The sequence below is a fragment of the Chelonoidis abingdonii genome, chromosome 1, assembly GCF_003597395.2.
Source record: "Chelonoidis abingdonii isolate Lonesome George chromosome 1, CheloAbing_2.0, whole genome shotgun sequence".
NCBI classification, from domain to species: domain Eukaryota; kingdom Metazoa; phylum Chordata; order Testudines; family Testudinidae; genus Chelonoidis; species Chelonoidis abingdonii.
Window position 1 is genome coordinate 114,526,687 of NC_133769.1, and position 26,243 is coordinate 114,552,929.

Below are 26,243 nucleotides of genomic sequence, written 5' to 3' on the forward strand. Positions count from 1 at the left end.
AGCAGTCCAGCGCAAGTCTGGTCAGCCTGAGAGAGAAAGAGAACATAGAGTAAGGAGAGGGGGCTGGGAGGAGAGAGAGATGCTGCCAAGGCAGCCTGCTGCCTCAGAGAGACCAGTGGATGGAGGGCTCCTGTGCTTTGAGAGAGGGAATCATTTGCTAGATCTGAATAAGAGGTGAGGCAAGGAGCCTGCAGTGGTTTTGCAGTGCAGGTTGCCATGTGATTTCCATTCCAAGGGGAGGGTGGGGGAAGCCTTGTTACATCCAGATCATATTATACAAGTCAGATTATTGGTGTTCTAGTTGGCTGCTCACATCTAGGTTTGGAACGTGTGAATTTCAGTTTGTATTGTCTTTAGTAAACTATGGGGAGGCACAATTGGTTTTTGTTTTTCCTTAGCTTAAGGAAGAACAAACTGACAAATTTTGAGAATGCCTAGTGTAGATCAAAGCCATGGACCAGAGACTTGAAAGTAAGAGGAAGTCACTGAAGGATTTAAAATAGGGGAGTGACATAGTCTGGGCAATGATAGGGAGAGAGTTGCTTTTTGCTGCAGCATTTAGCGTGCAGACTGAAGGTGAGAACTGGAAATCTGAGTATGAGAAGTTGCATGAGATGAGCAAACAATTGACAGGGTTTTAGTGGAAGGAATGGACAAGAAAGGTTGGAGAGGTTGTGGAGGAAGAATCAACAGGGTTTGTCAAAAGCCTGATTTGGAGGGAAAAGAAAAGAGTGGAGTCAGACATGACAGCAAGGTTTCAAGCCTTAGTGACTGGGGGATAGTGGAACTATGGACAGTGATAGGGCATGGAGGGAGAGGGGAGGTTGTTGGGGGCAGAGAAAGATAAGGAGTTCAGTCAAAACTGATGTAAGGATTTCTTTATGTTGAGTTTGAGCAAGTTAGGGAGTTGAAATTTTGGGGCAGGTCTATACTACAAGGCTAAGTTGACCTAAGTAATGCTGTTCCAGCTACATGAATAACTGGAGTCTGCGTAGTTTAGGTCAATTTATTGCAGTGTCTACACCGCGCTGGATTGATGGAAGAAACTCTCCCATCGACTTATATTATGCTTCTCATTCTGGTAGAGTACTGGAGTCAACAGGAGAGCGATCGGCACTCAATTTAGCGGGTCTTCACCAGACCTGCTAAATCGACCGCCAGTGGATTGATCTTCCTGTGTCGATCCCCTGGTAAGTGGAGATAAGCCCTGAGATTTAAGACTAAACACAATAGGTTTTTATTTTAAATACCATTCTTATCTCCTCACTTTCACCAGAAGTATAAAATCAAAAATCCTTCTGAACGTCTCTTCTAGTATCTTTATTAATAATGTTAGTAGATATTAACCATTTTAGTCCCCTTTTCCTTTTTGTGTTTTTAATTCTTGACATATTAACTATTCTCCCAAAATCTTGATGGTGTTAAGAAAAAGTGTGTTTGAACAATAAGGCCAGAGTGTTGATTTATAACCTGAGAGTGACCTATGTTTAGGATTTTCACATGATTATTAGATTGTACTTCGTTAAGACTGGTGCCTCCAAGTATGTGGTAAAATAGATGTCCAGGGAAGAAGTACCCTCAAACTAGTAAAAGTGTCAGCAGAAATAGAGAAAGAGAGAAGGCGGGTGAGGTAATATCTTTCACTGGACCAACTTTCTTCAGGTCTGGGAAATGTTTCTCCTCATCTCTCTAATGTCTTGGGACTGACATGGCTACAACTCCTCTTCCTCTTTAACATTTATTGACTCAATATAAGGAAACAATTAGCTTTCATTTATCACACGTCAAAACTGTTAAAGAGGATAGTTCTTGGGAATGGTTTTGATAACTTTTAAAATAATATAGACACTTTCAGATCTGAAATTCTTTCACAAGCTTTCAAAGTGCTGAATCATTTCTGGGTTTGTTTTCACATGTAGCTCTTTATTAGAAGACGCTACTACACCAGTGAGAGTTGGTGTAGTTAATCCACCATAGCTATGTTGACGAAAGAAGCTCTCCTGCTGACATAACCTCCCATGTACACAGTGCTAAGCTGGTATAACTACATAGTTCAGGTATGTGGATTTTTCACACCCCTGAGCTACATAGTTATACTGATATATGTCTGAAGTGTAAACCTGGCCTCAATCTTGGGAAAGCTGTGATAGAAAAAAAATTGTCAGTGGAGCTCCCTCACAAATGCTGCTGCCATGAAAGCTAGGGATTTGTGCTTTCCCTGGCTTCTCTTCAAGTTTCTGCCAAGCAAAGGTAGTTAAAAAAGGCTAACAAACCTGCAGTTGCATGGGACACTGAGTCAGAGACAAGTTAAAATATGACACTGTTTGTGTTCCAGTGCTGTGTGATATTAAGTAGGATCTGAGTCCTAATGATGGAGAGCTGTCTGGAGATGATAATTTGTCCTCTCAGGTATAAGGAGAATTACCAGCGATTTCCCACCATTGGTCTAGCATAAGTGCAGCTCCATTCATTTCTCAGTGATGGAAGCACTAATGTAGACTAGAACTACTAGTGCAGGAAGTGAAACCAGATATTCTAGGGGTAACAGAAACAGAGTGGAATAGTAAACATGACTGGAGTATATAGGTATTGAAGGGTATGTGCTGTTCAGGAAAGACAGAAGTGAAGGTAAAGGTGATGCAGTAACTTTGTATATTAATGATGAGGTAGACCATAAAGAAATAAGAAGTGATGGGATGGATAAAAAGGAACTCTATGTGGGTAAAAATTACTTTGGGGAAGATGGGTAACAAAGGCTGCACTGGGATAGTGCTTATGGTCTGCCAAAGGCCCCCAGGATCCAATTTGGATATGAAGAGAGACCTATTTAATATTTTAATGAAATAAATACAGCTGGGAATTGTGTGATTATGGGAGATTAATTTCTCAGATATAGATTGGAGGGAAAGTGCTACTTCTGATGATAGGGCAAGATAGTTCTGGATGTGATAGCTGACAGATTTCTTTACCACATAGTCACTAAACCTATTTTAGATTTAGCATTGATAAATAGTGAGGACATAAAAGATGGGACACTAGATGGGAAAGGTTCCAAGTTACTACAGAGAATTCTTCCCAGGTGTCTGGCTGGTGGGTCTTGCCCATGTGCTCAGGGTCTAAGTGATCACCATATTTGGGGTCAGGAAGGAATTTTCCCCCAGACTGCAGAGACCCTGGGGGTTTTTCACTTTCCTCTACAACATGTAGCATAGGTCGCTTGCTGGTTTGAACTAGAGTAAATGGTGGATTCTTCGTACCTTGAATAGATTATGGGCCTATTACAGGAGAGGGTGAGTGAAGTTCTGTGGCCTGCAGTATGAAGGAGGTCACATTAGATAATCATGATGGACCCTTCCAGCTTTAAAGTCTATGAGTCTATTTGTTCTTGACAAATCCATTCTGGCTATTACTTATAACCCTATTATCCTGTAGGTGCTTACAAATTGATTGTTTAATAATTTGTTTGAGTATCTTTCCAGGAATCAAAGTAGGTCTGTAACTCCCCAGGTCCTCTTTGTTCCCCTTTTTAAAGGCAGGTACTGTCTTTGCCCTTCTCCAGTCATCTCACTTGTCTTCCAGGAGTTCTCAAAGATAATTACTAATGGTTCCGAGATTGCTTCAGCTGGGTCCTTAAGAACCCTAGGATGAACTTCATCAGGCCCTGTTGACTAACGTATATCTAACGTATCTGAATATTCTTTAACCTCTTCTTTCCCTATTTTGGCAAGAGGCACTCCTTCTCTCTTGTTGTTAATATTAGTTGTGTTCAGTGCCTAGTCACCAATAACGTTTTTAGTGAGGACTGGAGCAGGACAGATATTAGCACCTCAGTGAAGTTCTGGAACAGCTTTCCATGGGGAACAGTGGGGGCAAAAAGCCTAACTGGCTTCAAGGCTGAGCTTGATAAGTTTATGGAGGGAATGATATGATGAGACTGCCTACAATGGCACTTAGCGAATCTGTGACTGAAGGTGATGGGACACTAGATGGGGAGGGCTCCGAGTTACTACAGAGAATTTTCTCCCAGGTGTCTGGCTGGTGGGTCTTGCAGGCCAGAGACTAAAGGCCACAGTTTTGCCCTGTGTTATATGGGAAGTTTTTCTTTTCTTCTGGTGGGGTGGCTCACACATGGACTATCTGTGTTACCCTTGTGCCCAATTGCTTGGTTTAAGTTTAGCTTTATATTTCTGTTGGTGTGTCTTCATTTATTATTTTAATCACAGAATCAGGACTGGAAGAAACCTCGAGAGGTCATCTAGTCCAGTCCCCTGCATGCATGGCAGGACTAATTATTATCTAGACCATCCCTGACAGGTGTTTATCTAACCTGATCTTAAAAATTGCTGGTGATGGAGATTCCAGAACCTCTCTAGGCAATTTATTCCAGTGCTTAACCACCCTGACAATTAGGAAGTTTTTCCTAACATCCAACCTAAACCTCCCTGCTACAATTTAAGCCCATTGCTTCTTGTCCTATCCTCAGAGGTTAAGGACAATTTTTCTCCCTCCTCCTTGTAACAACCTTTTTATGTACTCAAAGACTATTATCATGTCCCCTCTAAGTCTTCTCTTTTCCAGACTAAACAAACCCAGTTTTTCCAGTCTTCCTTCATAGGTCATGTTTTCTAGACCTTTAATCATTTTTGTTACTCTCCTCTGGACTTTCTGCAGTATGTCCACATCTTTCCTGAAATGTGGCACCCAGAACTGGATACAATGCTCCAGTTGAGGCCTAATCAGCGCAGAGTAGAGCGGAGGAATTACTTGCTTACATTGCTCCTTCTAATACATTCCAGAATGATGTTGACTTTTTTTTGTAACAGTGTTACACTGTTGACTCATATTTAGCTTGTGGTCCACTCCAGATCCCTTTCTGCAGTACTCCTTCTTAGACAGTCATTTCCTATTTTGTATGTGTGCAACTGATTGTTTCTTCCTAAGTGGAGTACTTTGCATTTGGCCTTATTGAATTTCATCCTGTTTACTTCAAACCATTTCTCCAGTTTATCCAGATCATTTTGAATTATAATCCTATCCTTCAAAGCACTTGCAACCTGTCCCAGCTTGCTATCATCCGCAAACGTTATAAGTGTACTCTCTATGCCATTATCTAAATAATTGATGAAGATATTGATTAGAACCAGACCCAGAACTGATCTCTGCGTTACCCAACTCGTGCCCTTCCAGCATGACTGTGAACCACTGGTAACTGGTTCAGGCTTGTAGCAGTGATAGAATAAACTGCAGGTTTGAATCAAGTCTCTGGAGTACAGTACATCCCCAGCTGGGATGGGTCATTCAGTCCTTTGTGTAGAGCTTGCTTGTAGCAAAGTCCCTCCAGAGGTAAGAAGCAGGATTGAAGACAAGATGGAGATGAGGCATCAGCCATTTATAGTCTTTTCCAGGTGTAAGAACACCTCTTTGTCCTTACTGTGGAAAATTACACCATAATGGAGTTTGAAGTCACATGGGCAAGTTCCTGCATACTTTCCTGAGTTACAAAGCGTATCTGCCTTTTCTCAATGGGTCAGTTGTATAGCTGATGGTCCTTAATGGGCCATCAAACAGGCTAGGCAGAGCTAACACCAACTTGTCTGGGATGTTTCCTAGAAGCATAACTTAAGTTTAAAATACAGACAGTATAGAGCCAATATTCATAACTTCAACTACAGAACTGATACACACGCATATAGACAGTATAATCATAACCAGCAAACCATAATCTTGTCTTAAACACCTCATTTGACCCCATTTATACAAGATTTGGTGCCACTACAGGACTTTGGGTGCAACCATGTTCTATATGGTCCCAGTTCAAATCGATAACGTAGCAGTCCTTATTTCCCATTTTATAGATGGGCACTATATTTGCCCTTTTCCAGTCTTGTGGAATCTCTCCAGTCTTCCACTACTTTTCCAAGATAATCGCTAATGGTTCAGGTATCTCTTCAGTCAGCTCCTTGGGTATTCTAGGATGCATTTCATCAGGCCCTGGTGACTTGAAGACATCTAACTTGTCTAAGTAATTTTTAACTTGTTCTTTCCCTAATGTTTTATATTCATTTCATTGTATGGCAGTTTCATGTCTGTTGATTTATGTGACGTATAAATGTTTCAGATAAATTATATCACACTTTCAGAGTCTAACGGACAAATTCTGTGGTCTTTGCTATTTCCTTCCTCTGGCAAAACTTCCACTAAAAATAAATTCTCATACTACAAAAGCAGCTAAATGTCAGCTGAACTAGATTTACTGCTTAAATGACAAAATAATTAGTGTTATTTGTAGACAAGCAAAAAAGAACAAATTACTCGAACATACACAAAATGTAACATTATTGAATATTTCCATGAGAAAAATTCAAGATGTTTGTTATAAATTGGGTTAAGCCTAATTTATACCTGGTGGGTCTTACCCCTGCATTTCCTTTAAGATAGTTGCAATAGTTCAGCTTCTTGATGAAATAATAGCAGTCCCTGACCAAAACAAAGGCACATCCAAGGCCACTGAACAATGTAGGCATTGTTAGGCCTAGGAGCCTTGCTAGATAATCTCTGAGTGCGAAGAGAGTGGGTGAGAGACAGACAGAGAGGCACACAGAAACAAAGGAGGAAACTCCAGATGCAGCATGGAAAAAACCCACTGTGTGACCTGAGAGAAGCATGGAAGGGTGCCTTTGGGTTGGATGCTGGCTAAATGAGGTTGGGGGCTGTGAGCAAGGAAATAACCTTTTGTTGTTTGGTTCCTCTTGTGTTCAGGGAAACAGGACTTTGTACAGTTTTGTAAATAAACAAAATTGCATTAAAGTAGTACCTGTCTCTATCACCAAGGTATCTTCCCAGCAGAAACAATCTACAAGTTCTCATATTTTTGGTTAGTCAGTTGAGTGAAAGGGGGGTAACATTAGGTTAATTGGGAATGAACAAAGCAAAATTTACCATTTTTATAAATAGGTCTTTATTTCATCATAAACCAGAAGTGAGATAAACACACTACTTAAAGCGCATTTCTGTGGTTCTTGTGCTTCATGTGTGGCAGATTTTTGTTTCCAAGTTGCTTGAGGTGATCAGGCTGAGGCCACAGGATTGTTTGGGGAGGAGATGACGAAACACATCAAGTGTTTAAGTTTTAAAGCTTTATTAATAAAATAACAAAATAACAACAGTGTGTGACGGGAGCTTTCACGTCACTCAGAGGAAGGAAGGAAGTGTTAGTGCCCCAAGCCCTAACCCACTTTTATATTTACACAGACTTTACTGGAGGATGGCCAAGCCTGAGTGTAAGGTATGAAGAAGAGGGGGGAGAGTGGACGAGAGTTTTGTTCTGGACCCAGGTTGTTCAAAGTCCGCTGCTGATCTCCGAATTGCTTCAGCTTTTAGGAGGGTTTTAAGTTTTGGGGGGTTTGGGGGGGAGGAGGTGTTTAGGAACCTTTGCCTTTGATGCTTTTTGTGGTCTCCTCGACATTCTCAAAACACACCAGCTAGAGTTTGCTGGCTTTTGGGTGGGTGGGTTGGTTTGTTTGTTTGTTTTTGTGCTGGCTTTTGTTTGCCTTGTTTGTTATGGGCGGACTTTGCAGGTTTGTTTAGCTGAAATTTTTTTTTTATTTTTTTATGGCTGGTTGGTGGATTTGGGACCTTTGGGCCTTTCTTGGCAGGCAGCCGAGAGTTAGATGTGTGCTGTGGCCTTGAGCTGGCTGGAGTTAGCATTTTATTTTTGGGCCTAGCAGGAGCATGGTGTTAACCCTTTTCCCCCACCCCGCTGGCCTTTTGCAACCTGCAAAGGAATTTTTCATTTTATACTTACTTAAACTTTTGACCCTTCCCAAAAAGTTTTGTGATGTTTGCAATAGCGTTAGCCATATACAATGCTGATTTGCTTTTTTCAGGGGATTCCTTGAGGGAGGGGGAGCATTGGAGTATGACAGTCCTCCCCCTTGACTCCGAATCAACATTTTGTTGTCACTTAGGTGGCAAGGGTTACTGTTGGTTTTTTACATAAATAGCAATATAGCATGCACAAAATTATTAATTATTATTATTATTATTTGCTTCAGCAGTTTGGGCATGAGTCTGGTGTTTTTTTGTTGTTGTTGTTGTATTTTTGGCAAAAATGGTAGAGCCGGTGTGGCAGGGGATGCGTGCTCAAAAATTTTTTACTGATAGGGATGCACGATCAAAAAAGTTTGGAGACCACTGCATTAACCAATAATGACTTTTGGCTTTATTAGTAACATAGCATAACACATTTCCTGTTGACATAGATGCCCCCTTCGGATGGCTGTTGCAAAGGCAGCTTTTTATAGGTTAAATGTGTGTTGCAACATCGTGAAGGAGGAGGCATTTGTCTGGAATACGGAAAGTTGCTCTCAGGTGTGCGCCAATGAGTGTTGTTTATGAAAAATTAAACACAACATAGTTAGAAACATTAACAGAAACATAATGGCAAGCCAATGCACTGAAAAATTTTGTGTTTGTGATTTTAACAGCAAGTTGAGAAGCACGCTGGGGTTGGTGGTTCTCCAAACACATGCTGAGGTATTGGTAAACAGATGTGTTGCAGTGGGGGCATATTCCAATGCCTCCCCTTCCCAACAGATGTGCTAACCCACCTCATAATAGCGGCTTGGCACTGCCTTTTTTTTATACACCGTTTGAGGGGGGTTTATAGGCCAGAGTTTCCAGATGTTGCCCTCTGCAATCTACAGGTGCTGATAGTCTGGGGACTAACACGGGTAGAGAGACAAGGTGGATCTTTTATTGGACCAACTTCTGTTGGTGAAAGAGACAAACTTTCAAACCTAGAAGACTTTTGTGTAGCTTGAAAACTTCTCTCTCTCACCAACAGAAGTTGGTCCAATAAAAGATATCACCTCACCCACCTTGTCCCCCCATTTTAAAAGACCCAGACCTGGTCTACACTACGTGTTTAAATCGATTTAAACAGCGTTAAATCGATTTAACGCTGTACCCGTCCACACTACAACGCTCTTTATATCGATATAAAGAGCACTTTATATCGATTTCTGTACTCCTCCCAGACGAGAGGAGTAGCGCTAAAATCGATATAAACATATCGGATTAGGGTTAGTGTGGACGGAAATCGACGTTATGCCTCCGGGCGGTAATCGCCACAGTGCAACGCACTGGACCATGCCTGGAACAGCAATCTGAACTCGATGCAGCGGGCAGGTTAAACAGGAAAAGCCCCCACGCGAAACATTTTGAATTACATTCCTTGTTGCCAAGCGTGGAAAGCTCTGAACAGCATGGGTGCATGCAAGTCCCAAATCCAAAAAGAGTCCAGCATGACGTACTGAAGATATCGGATCTGAATCGTCTTATGGGGTAACGAATCTGTATGTATCAGAGCCTCCCGTTACAAGAAAGAACGAAATGCCAAACGCGTTGAAGAAATCTCCAGGCTACACAGCCTGGCATGAACAAGTGTAACGGAAGCCAAAGAACAAAGGATCTCATGGAGGGAGGGAGGAGGTAACTGAGACTCCAAGCTATCCAGCAGTCCACAGCAAGTCTCTGAAAATGTATTTGCATTCTTGGCTCGAGCTCCCAATGTCTGTAGGTTCAAACAGCAGTGCGTTGGCGTGGTTCAGGGAATAGCTCCCAGTTCCTTTCCCCCCACCACCACGTGAAGAAAAGGGAAAGAATCATTCTGACTCCTTTCCAATGTCACCCTATGTGTACTGGAATGCGCTGGTAATAACCCGACTGCAGCAGTGAAGACAGTAATCCACTCCTCTCCTCCCTGGGTAGAATCGGTGCAATAGAGATGGTAAACTGTCGTCAGAACACCGCTGAGTGCCTCCAATGCTTTTAACTGAATATGGGGTCCTGGGTAAAAACAGTATGATCCTGGTCACTGCCAGTAGATAGGACAAACGCTATAACAGTCTTCATCATAAGAGCACTGGGGCTGAGCATCAACTCTATGCCGCCCAGCCCTTCCAATTGCTGGGAAAGACAAAGATTCTGAACTGCCTGGATGTCATTAGCAGCAGAAGTGCGGGCTCCTCGCTCCTCCCGCACACGCTCCGCCGTTCCGTCCTTTATTGTCCGCTGGACTGTCATAGCATGAGCTGCCTCCCCCTCATTTTATCTCAAAATAACAAGTCCGTTCTTATTCCGCATTCTTTATAACTCATGACACAAATGGGGGGGGGGACACTGCCACAGTAAGCACCAGGAAGGTTGTGGGAGGAAGGGAAGCAACGGTGTTTTGCCAGGGGCACCGCCCTGGAATACTGACACGGACAGCTGTGCTCTGATACACTGGTCCCTCTAGTGCACTTTGCCCGCCAATCTAGTCCAGGAACTGACTCTATTTATTAGAAACCATAAGGAGTGGATTGAACATCGTGGAAGTCCATTCCCAGTTTTGCTTGCCGCTCCCGCCAATCCAGCCAGGGCACTCAATAGCAGCAGTAACAGTACAGAGGAAGGAGATAACCCGTCAATCTCATTGCCAGTTACTCCACAAAGTAGACGTTACAAACAATTGGTAACCATCTCTGCTATCCATGCAAAACCAAAATGAATGCGGCTGTTGTAGCGCTGAAGTAGTCGCCTCCGTCCGCGCAATCCAGGACACATACGGTGCTGGAAAAAAAAAAAGCGAACGGTGCCTATGTTGCCGTTGCTATGCGTCTGCCAGCATCCAAGGAAAAAAGGCGCGAAAGGATTGTTCAGCTGTGTTTTCCAGAGGAGGGAAGAACTGACACATTTAACCCAAGAACCCGTCCGCGACAAGGATTTCAACCCTCCAGATTCCCAAGGGGCGAGGACACTCGAACATTTGAATAGCTTACGGAATAGCTACCCACAATGCAACGCTTCAGAAATCGACGCTAGCTTCGGACCATGGACGCACAACGCCGAATTACTGTGCCTAGTGTGGCCACGTGAAATCGAATTTATAATATCAGTTTTATGAAACCGATTTTAGCTAATTCGATATTATCGCGTAGTGTAGACGTGGCCACAGTTTCAAAACCACAGTGAGCCAAGTTCACCTTTAGTGTAAATGTCAGTGAAGTCATGTCTACTTACCCTAGCCGTGAATTTGGCTCTATATTTTTAAAAAGTGTGTATTTTCATTTCAATTTTATGTTTAGTTCAAGGCTGGCAGAAATAAAATTTTAAGCCGAGAGAAGGCTGCCAAAAGTTGTCTACACTACCCCTTTTCAGAAAATCTCCCTGTGGCCCAACTCAGTCATTTTAGAAACAGGCATGTCATGTTTCAACACCTTGTATTAAAAATGCCCATGCTGTATCTATACTAGTGCTCCCGTTGTTGCTACGTCTGATAGAACTGCACTGCTGGCAATGCAATAGTTGACAATTTCTCAACAGAAAGCTAGTGTAGATACAGCCCAAGTGTGGCAGTCTCAACTGGATCATACAGCAAGAACATGCTACAACAGGATACCTTTACTGTCTAGATTTTAAACCACTAAGTAGAATAAAAATATGTATTTGCATAACTCTCCTGTGTCAGTTCAGAGGAAAACTAAATGATTTAGTCTAAAGCACAGGGCATGTAAAAAGTGTGTAAGTTTAATGACTGAAAATACATTCCCTGCTTCTCTGGGATCAGTTGCATTACTGCACTGGATGCGTCATTGCACTCTTTCTGGTGTTCTTCCAAAATTACTGCTTTTTAAAAAGATATGTACGTGCCATTCTTTAATCTAATATGCCAATAACCAATTTTTTTTTTTCTAGGTGACGGATAATGGTGTCATAGCACTAGTTAGTGGGATGTGTTCAAAGAATTTAAAGGTAACTCATCCAACCTGTTCTAAGTACAAAGCAATGTTAAAAGTAAATACATTTGTACATTTTTAAAATTCCAGAGGAAAAATCTTATTTATATTATCAAGTTATGCATTTACATTTGCATGGGCAATTACCATGACTGTGGGTGGGGCCGTCCTTAGGATTTATGAAGCCCACACAGTATTATTAAACTGGTGCCCTTATGCCTGACTTGCTCTTACTAATGCAAACATAAGCTTACAGTATTGGAAAACTTGCCACATGCATCTTATTAAACACAGTTTAATTGTGCCACCTTCACCCCTAACCTCAGCACTTCCCTCCCACCTGTGCCCCCAAACCCAGCCCTGCACTGCCAGCATCCCCCTCCACACCGTCGCCCTGCCCAGTACCCCACACCCCCTTATGCCCAGCAACCTCCATGCCCAGTGGCCCCTCACCCAGAGATCTCCACCACAGGTCCCTATGCTCAGTGATCTCCCCCACACAGACCCTCCCCTACTGTCCAGCACCCCTCTCACAGCTCCCCCATCCCAACTGGCCAGCACCCCATGTTCCTGAGGGAATTCGGCACCAAAAAAATAAATTCTGTGCACAATATTTTAAAATTCTGCAAACTTTGTCAATAAATAAATGTGGAGGCTCCAGCTTGGCAGTGGCAAGCATAGGCCACTGGCTGGATGGAGGTGGGAGATCATCCTGCAGCCTTCCCCCGCCTCCTAGGATCAGGGCGGGTGCAACCACTAGGCGCCAAGTGTTTGGGGGCGCCAAAAAGTGTGCTCAGGGGAGAAGGCAGAGCAGAGGTGAGCTGGGGCGGGAGCTGCCTCAGGGGGGCTGCCCAAGCAGAGGGGGAGCGGGGAGCTGCTGTGGGGGGCTCCGCAGGGCTGGGAGCTGTGGAAGGGGAGGTTGGGAGATGCCGCAGGGGGGGCTCCCTGGCTCTTCCCCATGGCCCCCGCTCTCACTCCCTTGAAGACTGCAGCCAGGCACGACCCTGCACTCACTGCATGGTAAGTAGAGCAACTTGGCCCCAGCCTGGTCCACTCCCCTGGCTCCCAGCTGTGCCACCGGCAAGTGCTGGGGGGCGGTTCCCCCCTCCCTCCAAGCCTGGAAGCCAGGGGAGCAGAGCAGGCTGAGGCCCCAGACCTCTGCAAGAGGGAGCGGGAGGGGGGGCTGGCCCCAGGCCTCCGTGGGGAATGGGAAGGGGGCTGGCTACTTCCTGTGGAAAGTGGAGTGACCCAGCCCCAGCCTGCTCCATTCCCCTGACTCCCAGGCTTGATGGGAGGGGGGAACCACCACCACCCCCCGCACTCACTGGTGGCACAGTTGGGAGACAGGGGAGCAGACCAGGCTGGGACCAGGTCACTCCACATCCCGCAGGAAGTGGCCAGCCCCCTGTCCCCCATGGAGGCCTGGGACCAGCCTCCCCCTCCCGTGGAGGCCTGGAGCAGAGCCCCACACAGCCTCCTCGTGGAGGCCTGGGGCCCCACACAGCCCCCTCCCCCCATGGAGGGGATGCTTAGGGCACCAAAATAGCTAGGGACAGCCCTGGCTCCCTGGGCCAGAGGGGGAGCGTAAGGTGGAAGTTTCGCTGAGGGCACAAAATGGCACTGGCCCTGCCTAGGATAGGAACTTGGCGGTGAGGTATCTCTGTGTGCATGTCAGAAGGCCACCGGGAAGCATTTTACGTGATGGCTGGGATGTCAGCCATGACCCAGAATCTATTTGATTGACAAAAAAGAAATAACTGATACCAGTGGCTGATACCAATGGCTGAGTCCAGCCCTCATCCAGGCCCCTGCCTGCCACTGCTCTGGACCATCAATTCCCAAATGGCTTTTCATTCTCCCTAAAATAGATCATTTCCCTCTAAACCTGAAAAGTAAAGAGGTGCTTGGGATGTGCAGTTTAATAAAAAAGGGAATTATATTCAGGACCCAGTCTTTTTTTCTGCCCTGATTTACACACCTGGTTGCCACACACAGCTCAGTAGGATTGTACCGGGTATAACTCAGCACGCAGTTTCAACAATGCTTCAACAGTGGGGCTGAAGCCGTAAGCAGCCATGTCTCATTTGAACAGTGGCTCTTGTTTTGGATTATTTAAGACCGTTTTTAAAGGTCTTTCCCCCGGGTGAGGAAGAAGGTGCTGCATTCGTGAAGGGACCTTTAAAATCCCACTCAACTCTGCACTGCTTAGAACTCTCCCTCGTTCAAAATGCTACCAGCTTAAGAGACAGCCCTGGAGATACTGAGATCCACAAGAAAAAAAATCATGTCCCTTTTCTCTAAATAAAAGTTTTCAGCTATTCTAGCCTTGTCAAGTGCGAGTCCAGCCTCCTGCCCAGCTAAGAAGTCGCTCCCTTCCTTGCATTCTGCAACCTTGATTGCTGCTTTTCTGCTCCAGGTACATCCCCCTCCTCCCACTGTTTTAGTATCAGTTTCCTCCTGTTGACACTGAAATATTGTGAATGGGCAGAATAAGCAAACGCCACCTTTTATTTTCCTTTAACTTTCCATCCTCCTCAGCCTGGTTGTGTGTGTGCCTCTCTCCCTCCTCCCAGCCCACTTCTGTTGCTGCTGGGGAAGGGAGGAGAGGTGACAGTCCAAAGGGGATGCAGCGTCTGGGCTTAAACTTCAGAGAAGAGGGAAGTGGAATGAAAAAGAGACTAGGAGAGAGACTGCAGGAAGTTGCCGATGGGGCAGGGCATGTGGGCAGAAGAGGGGAGAGGTGCACGTACAGTGTGGGGCTGCTTGGAATAGCTGCTCTCCCCTGGGGCCACCAGCCTGCTCCTCAGGAGGCCCTAGTGCGTTCACTGCTCGCTCACTGAGCCAGACAGACACCTCCCTGCTCTTTTCCCTTCCCAGCCTGGCTCCCTCTAGCCCAGTTCCTCCTCTGCCGCCAGCTCCCCAAAGTCCCATGCCCAGCTCTACCCCTGCCCCCGTCGAGCTCCCCCCACCCCTCCCAGCCTCCACATATTCCCCCCCTGCTCTGTTTTCAGCCTGCCCCCTGTCTGACCCAGCTCCCCCAGCCCAGTTCCTCCTCTGCGACCCCCCTGCTCCCCAAAGTCCCATGCTCGGCTCACCCTCCTCCCTCCCGCCCCCCGAGCTCGGCTCACCCATCTCTTCCGAGCCCCCAAGTATTCCCCCACCTGGCTCCCTCTGCTCACTCACATGCAAACTTTTGCTTCTGGCCTCGTGATGCCCTTCCCAAACCCGAGCCCTCAGCTGGCGGAGGGGAGGGGCCAAGGGGTTGGGTTGGCCCAGCATGGGGGAGGGGGAGGAGAGGAGTCTGCGCCACAGCCAGTGAGGGTCATGCCCCAAATTTTTGGGTGCCATATACAGCTGTGTATGCTGCGTATGCCTAAGGACGTCCCTGACTATTAGGCAGCCTTCAAGTCACCAGCTTTTGTCAGAGGCATAGTTTGACTGGTACATTTGTGGGAGGCAGTGCACACGTCTGGCTCACTGACTCTCTCCCCCCACCTGGAGTGATACCTGGGTTGCCAGTGCTGGGGGCGGACAGGACGGCTTAACAGGGAGCCCCAGTGGCTGCTGCAGTGATGTCACTGCTCTGTTGCTGTTGCGGCCGCCTCCCTGTTGGGGCTGCTGCCACTGCCGAGGGCACACCACATGCCGTGCTCCTGCTTCCCTCCACCCGTTCCCATATCCCCTCCTCTTCCCCATCCCCTCCCACTTCCTCTCCCTACTATCCTGTGTCCCATCCTCCTCCCCTATCCCCGCCGTTCCCCACCATCTCTTCCTCCACTTCCTCGGTGGGGTTCTCTCATCGCTGTAGTTAATCCACCTCCCTGAGAGGCAATAGCTAGATCGACGGAAGAATTCTTCCATTGACCTAGCACTGTCATTGGCATAGCTACATCTCAGGATTGTGGCTTTTTCACACCCTTGAGAGACAGTTATGCCGATGTAAGTTTTCAGAGTAGAGCAGCCCAAAGTGGAATAAAAAAAGCAAGTCATATAGAAAAAATTGTTCTTAAAGACTGAGACCCTTTCTACAGTAGTCTTTTTTACATCAGTGTAGCTGCAGTAAGGTAGCTGCACCAGTGCAAATAGCAATCTGCAGCAACACAAGGGTCAGCAGAGCAGGAAGAGTTGAATTCATAGGAATGCATTCAAAACTTAAAAATCAGTTTCTTCTTTTTAATTAACAACTCTAAGAGGCTGTGTCACAGGGTGGCTGGCCCTTTAAGGGGAGTTGGGCCCAGCCTCACCTGTGACTATTCAAGGGATAGACCTGTCAGCCCCTGCAGCCTGCTTTGGTTAGGAGGATAGCTTTGTTTAGGTGTTACCGTGTGAGTCTTATGTTTGAAGAATAAAACTGTGCCCTGAAAGAAGGGCCCGAACAGACTTTGGAGGTAGAGTTAGTCCTTTCTGGTGTTGCATATTTGAATTTTAATAATGATAATAGGAGATGCCAAATAATTAGCTTAATCAGAATATATTTAATCAGAGATTATAGAATAGAGAGTAATACAGCAGGACTCAGAGATGAATGTATATGTCATGTTGTCTGGAGTGGCTCGCAACTGTGAGTGCCTACCTCAGGGCAAACTGTCAAAAGCAGGGCAGACACCCCAATCTGGTGGTATATTTTATAATTAGATTTCACCAACCCAATGAAATTCCAAAGTACTACAGTAGTCTTACGTACTATGTTGCCACCCAGGCAAGTTGGACTATGTGATAAATGGTTACTTCCACCAAAAATCACAAATATTCCAGGTTACCCGCAGTCCCACTAGTTCCGAGTTACATCCTAGATCTCACATCAAAGACAACACTGGTAGCCAATTCTAAAGATTTATTAGCTAAGAAAAAGAAAATAGAGTTATTGAAAGATTATAGCAGGTAAAATATATGTACAGGTGAGTCACCGTCTGTAATTTCAAATGGTAGCTGAGATGTAATAATCTGCCAGTTTCCCACTAGTCTTTTAGGGCTACCGAGAATAATTCTGGGGATCTCTGTCTTCTTGTTCAGTTATTCTACCCTGTTTGAATCCAAACAGTCCAGAGATGAAGGATTTTCCTTTATATCCAGATTTATGTTCGTTCTCCTAGAACAATCTGACTTAACAGCTATCCCGTGCCATGATTTTTTCTTAGATAGCAGTGAGAGAGGAATGCTTTTAGAGTCTTTGACCTCTGAATGCCCTCACAATGACCAATTGCGTTGAAGTGTGGAGATGCATTACCTTTCTCATAAGAGTACTTAATTTGCATTATACAAGGCTTTTTCCATATTTGGAGGGTTATTTAGATATTGGGGGTCATATACAATGCAAAAAGTTAAGATACAGGTACATGAAAACAGTACATGCAGAAATCGCATTAATTTTATGAAGTTTAAACACCAAATATATACACTGACATTTAACAGCCCCCTGCTAATACACAAGTGAACTGGCCTAACTTCCTGGTGTGAGTTTCTCTGGCCCCGTCTAGACTACGCGCGAAAATCGATTTTAGATACGCAATTTCAGCTACGAGAATAGCGTAGCTGAAATCGAATATCTAAAATCGATTTACTCACCCGTCTTCACCGCGCGGGATCGATGTGCGCGGCTCGCCATGTCGAATCCGGAACTCCATTTGTTTTGGTGGAGTTCCGGAATCGATCTAAGCGCGCTCTGGGTTCGATATATCCCCGTCTAGACCAGACGCGATATATCGAACCCCGAGCAATCGATTTTAACGCGCCGAAATGGCGCGTAGTGTAGACGTGGTCTCTGTTTCCAGCTGAGCCAACAGTTCTGACCAAAGCTGGCATCAGCGTCATATTATACTTTACCAAACCGATCTGACAACTGAAGAAGTGAGTGCAGCACAATTCACTCCAAATTCAGCTGCCTCAGAACTCTTCCTATGTAGGGTTTTGAAAAAAGAAATAAATTTCTCATGATTGATTTAACTGAGTTCTGTCTTAGGTGTCTCTATTTACTTAATTGTAAAAGACATCTGTAACTAATACATTATTACCAAAACTATCCATGAAAACAAATGACTCTTATTGACTTAGAAATCAATCAATGGTTCGTTATTTCATCAGTTAGAGAACATGTGGCTGATAGAACCTTGTCAGTCACCAGCATCTGTCACTCACAGCACACATCTTTGGTAATAGGTAAGGCTGTGAGTCTGTCATGGAGGTCACAGAAGTCACAGATTCAGTGACTTTCTGGGACTCTGGGACTTCTGCAATGGCAGTGTGGCTGACCACAGGGCTGCCCTAGCAGCGGGTGGCCCCAAGCAGCTTGCCCCGGAAGATGCCAGAGTAGGCGCAGCACCCCGGGCTGCCCCATCAGCCCCCAGAACAGCTGCAGCATGCTCCCCCCCCCCCAAGCAGCGGCAGCAGCGCCCTGGAGTCCCCATCCCAAAAGCAGTAGCAGCACCCAAGAGCCCCCCAGAGCACCTAAGATCTAGTCAGAGGTGTTTATAGTACAAGTCATGGACAGGTCACAGGCTGTAAATTTTTGTTTCTTGCCCGTGACCTGTCCATGACTTTTACTAAAAATACTCATGACTAAAACATAGCCTTAGTAATAGGCACCCTTCGTTAATCACCAGTGTTTCATTAATCACAGAACACGTGTGATAATCATTTTTTGTCAATTACCAGTATTCCCTCTTTGGACATCTGGACGCAATTCTTCACAGGTCAGTAGATTCAGAGAATAAGATTATACTAATTCCTTTTTGACTGCATACATTTCCTCATTTAATTACTGTGACGTTTTGGGGATCGCCCAGACCAGTAAGAGGTTATGTCACTGCCTGCCTGTAACTTTGGGTGTCCTAATGCTGTGCTGCTGTGTTACAAATCCCTAACACTAGTATCCAGCCCACAAACATACAGGTCTCATGCTGCCTTCCACCAGCCTAGTTACCCCTTGAAAGGTGATCCAAACAGCCTGTTCAGTCCCAAGCCTCTCCAAATCCATCCACCCCAAGCTCTCAACTACCAGGCACTTGGACTTTTCCCCTCTGGTTAGTCACCCCCCAAAGGCATGAAACCAGCCCCCCAGACACCAGCTTGCATTGGCGCATACATTCCATACACTTTGCACACCAGAGACCTGTTTGAGATAAAAATAAACAGTTTATTTAATAGAAAAAATCCCAGATTAAAAAATGAAACAGCAAGGGAAGCAAATATAAAAGAGCAGAAAATAAACATAAAAATGCAACTTTAAGCTTTACACTTTTAAATTACATTAATATTTCCTTTTCTAATACAAGTTACCTATTGGCTTTGAACAGCTTTCCAGCGTACCTCCTAACTGTAGGGAGGATCCAGCGTTTCACAGACCACTTGCAGCCTAGATGCCATCACTCAGTTTCTGGATGCTCTTCTGCTCAAGCCTCTTCCACTTTTAATGGTTTGCAGGGTTTTTTTCTTCAGCCACTATAGATACTCAAACTGGGGAAAACTCCCTCCTTCTTAGGCCTGGTCTACACTCAGAATTTACATCTGATATCATGGAAGATCCAGCGGTAGGTCAACAGAAGGTGGATTACCTATGCCCACGGGAGGTAGATTAACTGTGCTAATGGGAGAAGCCCTCCCGTCAGTGTAGGTAGTGTCTACACAGCTACACTGCACTGCTGTAGCATATTAAGGCCTTGGCTACACTGGCACTTTACAGCGCTGCAACTTTCTCGCTCGGGGTGTGAAAAAAACACCCCCTTGAGCGCTGCAAGATACAGCGCTGTAAAGCGCCGGTGTACACAGTGCCCCAGCGCTGGAAGCGCGGCTCCTAGCACTGTAAGTTAATCCCCTCGGGGAGGTGAAGTACGCCACGACCACACTCACACTTAAAGCTCCCACGGCAGCGCTGTACACTTGCAAGTGTAGCCATACCCTATGTGTAAACATACCCTTAGTTTTCCAAGACTGGGGTTTTCTTTTCAGTTTCAAGTTGTTTCAGTGTTTTCCCATTAACTTGAATAGCTCCTCATTTGTCTTTTCCTGGGTTGTACAATGTTTGGTGCTTGGAGCTAGTCTCATGTGGCAAGGGAGGAAGCCCCTCCCTGCCTGACTTCCCTCACAGTGAGGAGGCACTGAATGTCGCAGCACAAATTATGAGCTCAGTTTTTATATGTACACAACTACATAGCCACAGTCTGTATACATACCTCATAATGATCAAGTTCAAAACATTACAAGCTTTCATAAAAGATCTTGCTCAATACATTTCTATAGCACAATAATATAGTATGTGATCAGTTGGTTCAGGTGCTCATTTTTGTAGTTTAAATCTTCTGTTCCCCTTTTTGGGTGTCTGGATCCTGACTGTCACAGTTATCCACTAAGGTTCAACCTAAGTACCAAGATTTCTTAGAAATCATAGAATATCAGGGTTGGAAGGGACTTCAGGAGATCATCTAGTCCAACCCCCTGCTCAAAGCAGGACAAATCCCCAGACAGGTTTTTGTTGTTTTCTTTTAACCCCATTTCCCTAAATGCCCTCCTCAAGGATTGAACTCACAATGCTGGGTTTAAGCAGGCCATTGCTCCAACCACTTAGCTATCCCTCCCCCCATCTGTGAGCCAAATGGGCTCGTTCTCCCCGCAGCTAGTCAATTACTCCAAGGAGGCACAGAGAACAAAACTGAGTTTTATCCAGACCTTTATTATACGACCAGCTGGACGGGTGCCCTCCCCGACTAATGCCAGAGGAGTGACACCCCGAAGCATAGCAGTTAGTACATCTATATACCTTTATTTACGTCATATCAGACCACACTGACAAAGCATATTTTCAGGGGTTTGCAGACGTGGGGTACATAGGTCTATTTGCTTGTTGATGTACTCTAAACATTCCACGTTGTTCTCCTTGACTAAAGTACATATCAATTGTTTGCTATTGGTTATGAAAGCCGGTCATAGAATCATTTCACAAAAACAGCAATGGGTATGGCAACACTATAATGGGACCCGAACAACCCACTTTAAGCAATTTTGGTCTAATACCAATCAACCACAATGGGGCTGTAATTGTATATGGAAGACGGGAGCAGGGGCATGGAAATGTGAGCATTGCAATGCCGTCGGTGAATCAGTTAGTCTGCACGGGCTTATAGGGCTGGGGATATTACATGCATACCTGGGGCTTCTAAATTCGGATATCCTGCCCGGGCTTATAGGAATTCCTAGTTTTCACCCAGGTGGCCCGGATTCGACTCCCGGGGGACCTTTAGGGCCCGGTGACCATTTATATTTTGAACTGCCAAAATATAAACCAACACACAACTTACGGGCTCTGTCACCTGGAAGAGATTCTGACCCCTGGGATGGACCCTTTGCTAATGGGACGTGGGCCCTAAAAGGCCATTACTGGAAGCATAGCAGTTGGTACATCTATATACCTTTATTTACGTCATATCAGACCACACTGACAAAGCGTATTTTCAGGGGTTTGCAGACGTGGGGTACATAGGTCTATTTGCTTGTTGATGTACTCTAAACATTCCACGTTGTTCTCCTTGGCTAATGTACATATCAATTGTTTACTTTTGGTTATGAAAGCAGGTCATAGAATCATTTCACAAAAACAGCAAAGCATGAATCATTTTATCTATCACATCTTTGTGAATATATGGTTGCTCAGAAATCTTTGGGCATAAAAAAGGACTTCATTTTCATAGTTGGTTTACAGAGCTGGATATTTAACCTAAAAATCACCATCTGTGCAGATCTATGACATTAGAATGGACAGCATAAAAGTTGTGCTTTAGAAGTAACGGATGTGGTTACCAGGTTTTTGTTTTCATAATAGGAGATCCACATGGAATGCTGTGTGACTCTGACAGATGTAGCTGTGGAAGCTGTCCTTACCTGCTGTCCGGAGATCTATATTCTGCTGTTTCATGGATGCCCACTGATAACAGGTTAGTCAAATCAAGCAGATTGCCAGCAAAGTATTCATTCCACAGTCAGCCCAAAGTATGGCGCAGGGAGTGTGCCTTTCTTCTGTCTTGAAAGAACTTACCAAGTTGTGGATGCTCCTGAAAACAAATAACAAATGATTATTAATGACAGTGATGTAAATATACAAGGGTTTTTCCAGAACAGCAAGGCAAGTTTCCTGCCTCCAAGAGTTGGCAGTTGAACAGAGACAAACCAAGACACAACAGGTCAGGCACATATTGGTGTAGATGAAGCATTGGTGGAGAGGTTGCAAAAGTAATAGGTTTTAAAGTGCTGTTCTGCTCTGAAAATTTACTGTGTAAAATTGATACCTTATTTAAAAGGATTTTGTGTTTAATGGGTTTCTCTTTGATTTGTCTGAGCTTTGTTTCCAATCCTTGTATGCAGCTGAAACTATATTGGTGTCAATAGTGGTGACTTATTTTGATCCCTAAGCAGGCCAGGGAATAGGACCTCAGGTTTTCTGATTCCCAGTCTAGTCCACTATCCAACTGACTATGCCACCTCCCATTTGTTCTTAGTTTTCATAAGTGACCTATCTGATGTGTCCATGTACCACCCAGCTCACACAGTGGTTGACTCTGTAGAAACTGGTAAATAAATACATTGCGCAGAACCGGATTCTAATTTCACACAGATCCAAATCAGGAGGAACTCCACTGAAGTCAGTGGAGTTATGCTAGTGTGAGAGAAGATTCAGGCTGCGCAAGAGGACTGTTACAGCTGCCATGGGAAGCCATAACTTTATCTTTCCTGAGTCTTTTGTGATTATTAAAATACCAGTTTTTAACTGTGCATTAATATAGTGGTTTTGCGGTTGGTAAAACTAATATCAAGAGTAGACACTTAACAAGCTATGAATAAACTCAGTTGGTATCAATGATGCAAGCAGGGGTGCATTGAGAGTTGGGCAGCCCCTCCCCTTGTCCCCTGACCGGAACTGGAAATTTGTCCCAGCCACACTTCTGTCAAGGAGGGGTGGCTAGACCAAATCTGAGTATCACTGTGGCTCCATGTTCCTGCTTTTCATCCTCCACATCCCACCCACCCACCACCACCTTTGCCATCCTTCCAGCACCCATGGGCACTGGAACCCCCAGTCCCCTGAAGGGTAGGCAGATTGGATCAAGACTTTGGGCACTTGGGGAAGTGGAGATGCATGGGGAAGGGATCTGGGGATCTCAGACCTTTGGCCCCTGCTGGAGATGGTGTTCTTCAGCCTGACCATCTCTCTGAGTAAGAGCTCAGTGCTGGGTGTGGGGCAAGGAGAGCTCAGCCTCATATGGGAGCAGCAGGAGGGCAGTTTGTGGAGCTGGGTGCAGGGCTGGGGAGGGAGAGCTCTGGACATCTTCCTTAGGAAAAGTATGGTTGTGCTCCTGGATGCAAGAGTAATCGGTCGTTCCAGCAATGTGAAGTGAATTGAGTTGATGAAAAGATGGAAGAAGCAGTTTTCTTTGGGGATCTGACTCAAAGTATCTTAGTCCCCATTCAAGAAAGTGCTTAAACAGATGCTTTAATATTAAACACTGGCTTAAGTGTTCTCTTTTATCGAGGCCTTAGTTAGGATTTACCCTGGAAGTGGTTCAGCTGGATTTAATTTGTAATTGTTTTGTTGGTCGTTTCATTTTCTTTTTGAGTTTCTACCTTAAACATTAGAAGGTGGTGCTTTCTTAGTGCCTGGAATAATAAAGTCCTGACCTGCCAGCACAATATAAATGTTAAATAGGGATACAATGTTTGCCTTAGCCCAGGAATTACTTAAAACTTTAAATATACAAAACAGCAGATTGCCTGCAAAAATCTCTTGATCTTTTTTTTATTGGTGCACCAGAAAAGCCTCTTAAGAAGGTGCTACAGTTATCATCTTTGCTTGTCATTCTGACCCTGTCATTCCCATCTCCACCCTCTTCAATCTTCCACTGGTTCCCCTTTCTCCTCTGCATCAAGCTCAAGCTTCCATAACCATCTTCACACCTTCAGCTGTGCTGCCCTTTGTATGTGGAATGCTATTCTTGAATTGATCTGTAGTCCACTACCTTCTTCTCTTTCAAACCACCTCAAGACCCACAGCTTTTCAGATGCCTACCAAGAAAAAAAAAAGACCAACTAATACTGAATTGGTTGAGGGATTCTTGAGTGTATTTATTAAATACTAAAAGAAAAAAACCTACCTTACCAACGTGTGTTCTTGTAATCTAGTGTCTGGTTGCTTGATGGTGCTTTATTATTATAGGCACACCTCTACTTCGACATAACGCTGTCCTCAGGAGCCAAAAAATCTTACCGCCTTATAGGTGAAACTACGTTATATCAAACTTGCTTTGATCCACCGGAGTGCGCAGCCCCACAGGGCCAGCTCCAGGCACCAGCCCAGCAAACAGCTGCTTGGGGTGGCCAATGGTGAGGAGCGGCACGTCCGGCTCTTAGGCAGTAATTCAGCAGCCGGTCCCTCACTCCCTCTCGGAGTGAAGGACCCGCCGCCGAATTGCCGTCAAAGACTGAAGCGGTGGCAGTAGAGCTGATCACGATCACGGCTTTTTTTATTTTCCTGCTTCGGGGGCAAAAACCCTGGAGCCGGCCCTGCAGCCCTGCCGCCCCGGAGCACTGCTTTAACACGTTATATCCGAATTTGTGTTATATCGGGTTGCATTATATTGAGGTAGAGGTGTATAAAGAAAAAACAGCACAATTTTGAACTATTACAGCTATAAAAGTGTCTTAAATGTGATTTGTTTTCCAAATGTCCATTCCCAGAATATGAAGCAAACAAAAAAAAAAAAATCCATATGTTGTGCTAATGGCAAGTTAAACAAATATGAAGAAATAAATTATTCCTGTATCTTATTGTATTACAAAATTATTTTGTTTGCACAGTATCTGTATACATTATAAACAATTAATAATGTTTGTTTTTCTTGTGGGTTTTTTTTTTTTTTTTGGCAGATCGTTCCCGAGAAGCCTTGGAGCAATTAGTTGGACCAAACAAAATTAAGCAAGTGACATGGACTGTTTATTGATTTTTATATAAAGTTCCCAGATGGTAAAGCTTTTTCAGGAAACAACCATCTGTGGGGAACAGCTTTCTCTCTGGTAACCACTGTCTTCTGTAATACCAGATTCCTTCATTCTTTGTTTCTACTAGAGCTCTCTGTCAGCATCCAAGTCCTTTCATGTCTTAGGTGTGCCTAATACCCTGTTAAATGATATTTCTTGTAATTAAAGCAATGCCTCTCTTTACATCACAAGTCTGATAATCTTTATGTGAAAAACACATTTCACACCAATTTAACAAGAATAATTAATTTTAAAGCTTTATGAAAAAAAATTAGGGCAGTATCTTGCCACCTTAATTATAGCACAAAGCATATGTAAAACAGATAAAGCAGGAGAGGATCAGAGAGTGATGAGTTACCCAGTCCTAGTGCATTGTAGGCTGTTTCTTTCATCACCAAGGCCAGACAAGTTTGGTCTTTTGGGCAGGGTTCTGTGTTGCTCCAATCATTCTTAACAATTCACATCTTTTATATGCTTACATAGCCCCTACATCACACATGCCCATATCTAATCATGTTTTTCCTCTGTCCATATTTAGTATATTTCATGCTATATACATGCTTCATTTTATACAAAACACCGTTCTAATTGGTTCCTTCAAATCAATCACATGCAGTTCATGCTTATTAAACACGTTATCTTGCCCATTCACCTTATCCAGACGTTTCCTGTTAATCTTAATGTATCTGCTCTTATGCTCTTGATGATTTGGGTGCACAGTAGGTTTTTTTCCTTCAAGCATCCTATTATTTGATATTTTGCAAGCATCCATTTTTCTTTACTTTTAGTTAAGACACACTGACAATTTAAAACAAATGTTCTAGTAAACCAGATACTATGCTAACATAAATTATCCACTCTTAATAAAGGCCAGGCAACTTAACATTATTATTACATATTATTCTTAAACCTTGCCAAGGGGTTGGTTCACTTAACAATAGCCCTTATCTTAGCAATAGGCCCTTTGTCCTAGTGGTCAGCAGGTTTGGGCTTGACCTTAACTCTTATTTAATATATGTAGTTAAGATGACCCTCCAATGTTTTGATTCTCCAACAGTATTTCATTAAGAAAATATCAGAGGGGTAGCTGTGTTAGTCTGGATCTGTAAAAGCAGCAAAGGATCCTGTGGCACCTTATAGACTAACAGACGTTTCAGAGCATGAGCTTTCGTGGGTGAATACCCACTTCGTCAGATGCATGTAGTGGAAATTTCCAGGGGCAGGTATAGATATGCAAGAAAGCTAGAGATAATGAGGTTAGTTCAATCAGGGAGGATGAGGCCCTGTTCTAGCAGTTGAGGTGTGAAAACCAAGGGAGGAGAAACTGTTTTTGTAGTTGGCAAGCCATTCATAGTCTTTGTTTAATCCTGCGCTGATGGTGTCAAATATGCAGATGAACTGAAGCTCAGCAGTTTCTCTTTGAAGTCTGGTCCTGAAGTTTTTTTG

General features: G+C 44.4%; 1 protein-coding gene across 4 annotated transcripts in view; it reads left to right on the forward strand.

The window, feature by feature from the left end:
- AMN1 (antagonist of mitotic exit network 1 homolog) overlaps positions 1 to 24,980 on the forward strand; it is a 76,093-nt gene extending 51,113 nt beyond the window's left edge. For all 4 annotated transcript variants that reach the window (XM_032782975.1, XM_032782976.2, XM_032782978.2 and 1 more), the window contains 3 exons: positions 11,740 to 11,796; positions 21,592 to 21,703; positions 24,687 to 24,980. In XM_032782975.1, the coding sequence (XP_032638866.1) occupies positions 11,740 to 11,796; positions 21,592 to 21,703; positions 24,687 to 24,760 (243 nt within the window). In that variant the 3' untranslated portion in view covers positions 24,761 to 24,980. The remainder of the gene's footprint in view (positions 1 to 11,739; positions 11,797 to 21,591; positions 21,704 to 24,686) is intronic.
- The last annotated feature ends 1,263 nt before the right edge of the window (positions 24,981 to 26,243 follow it).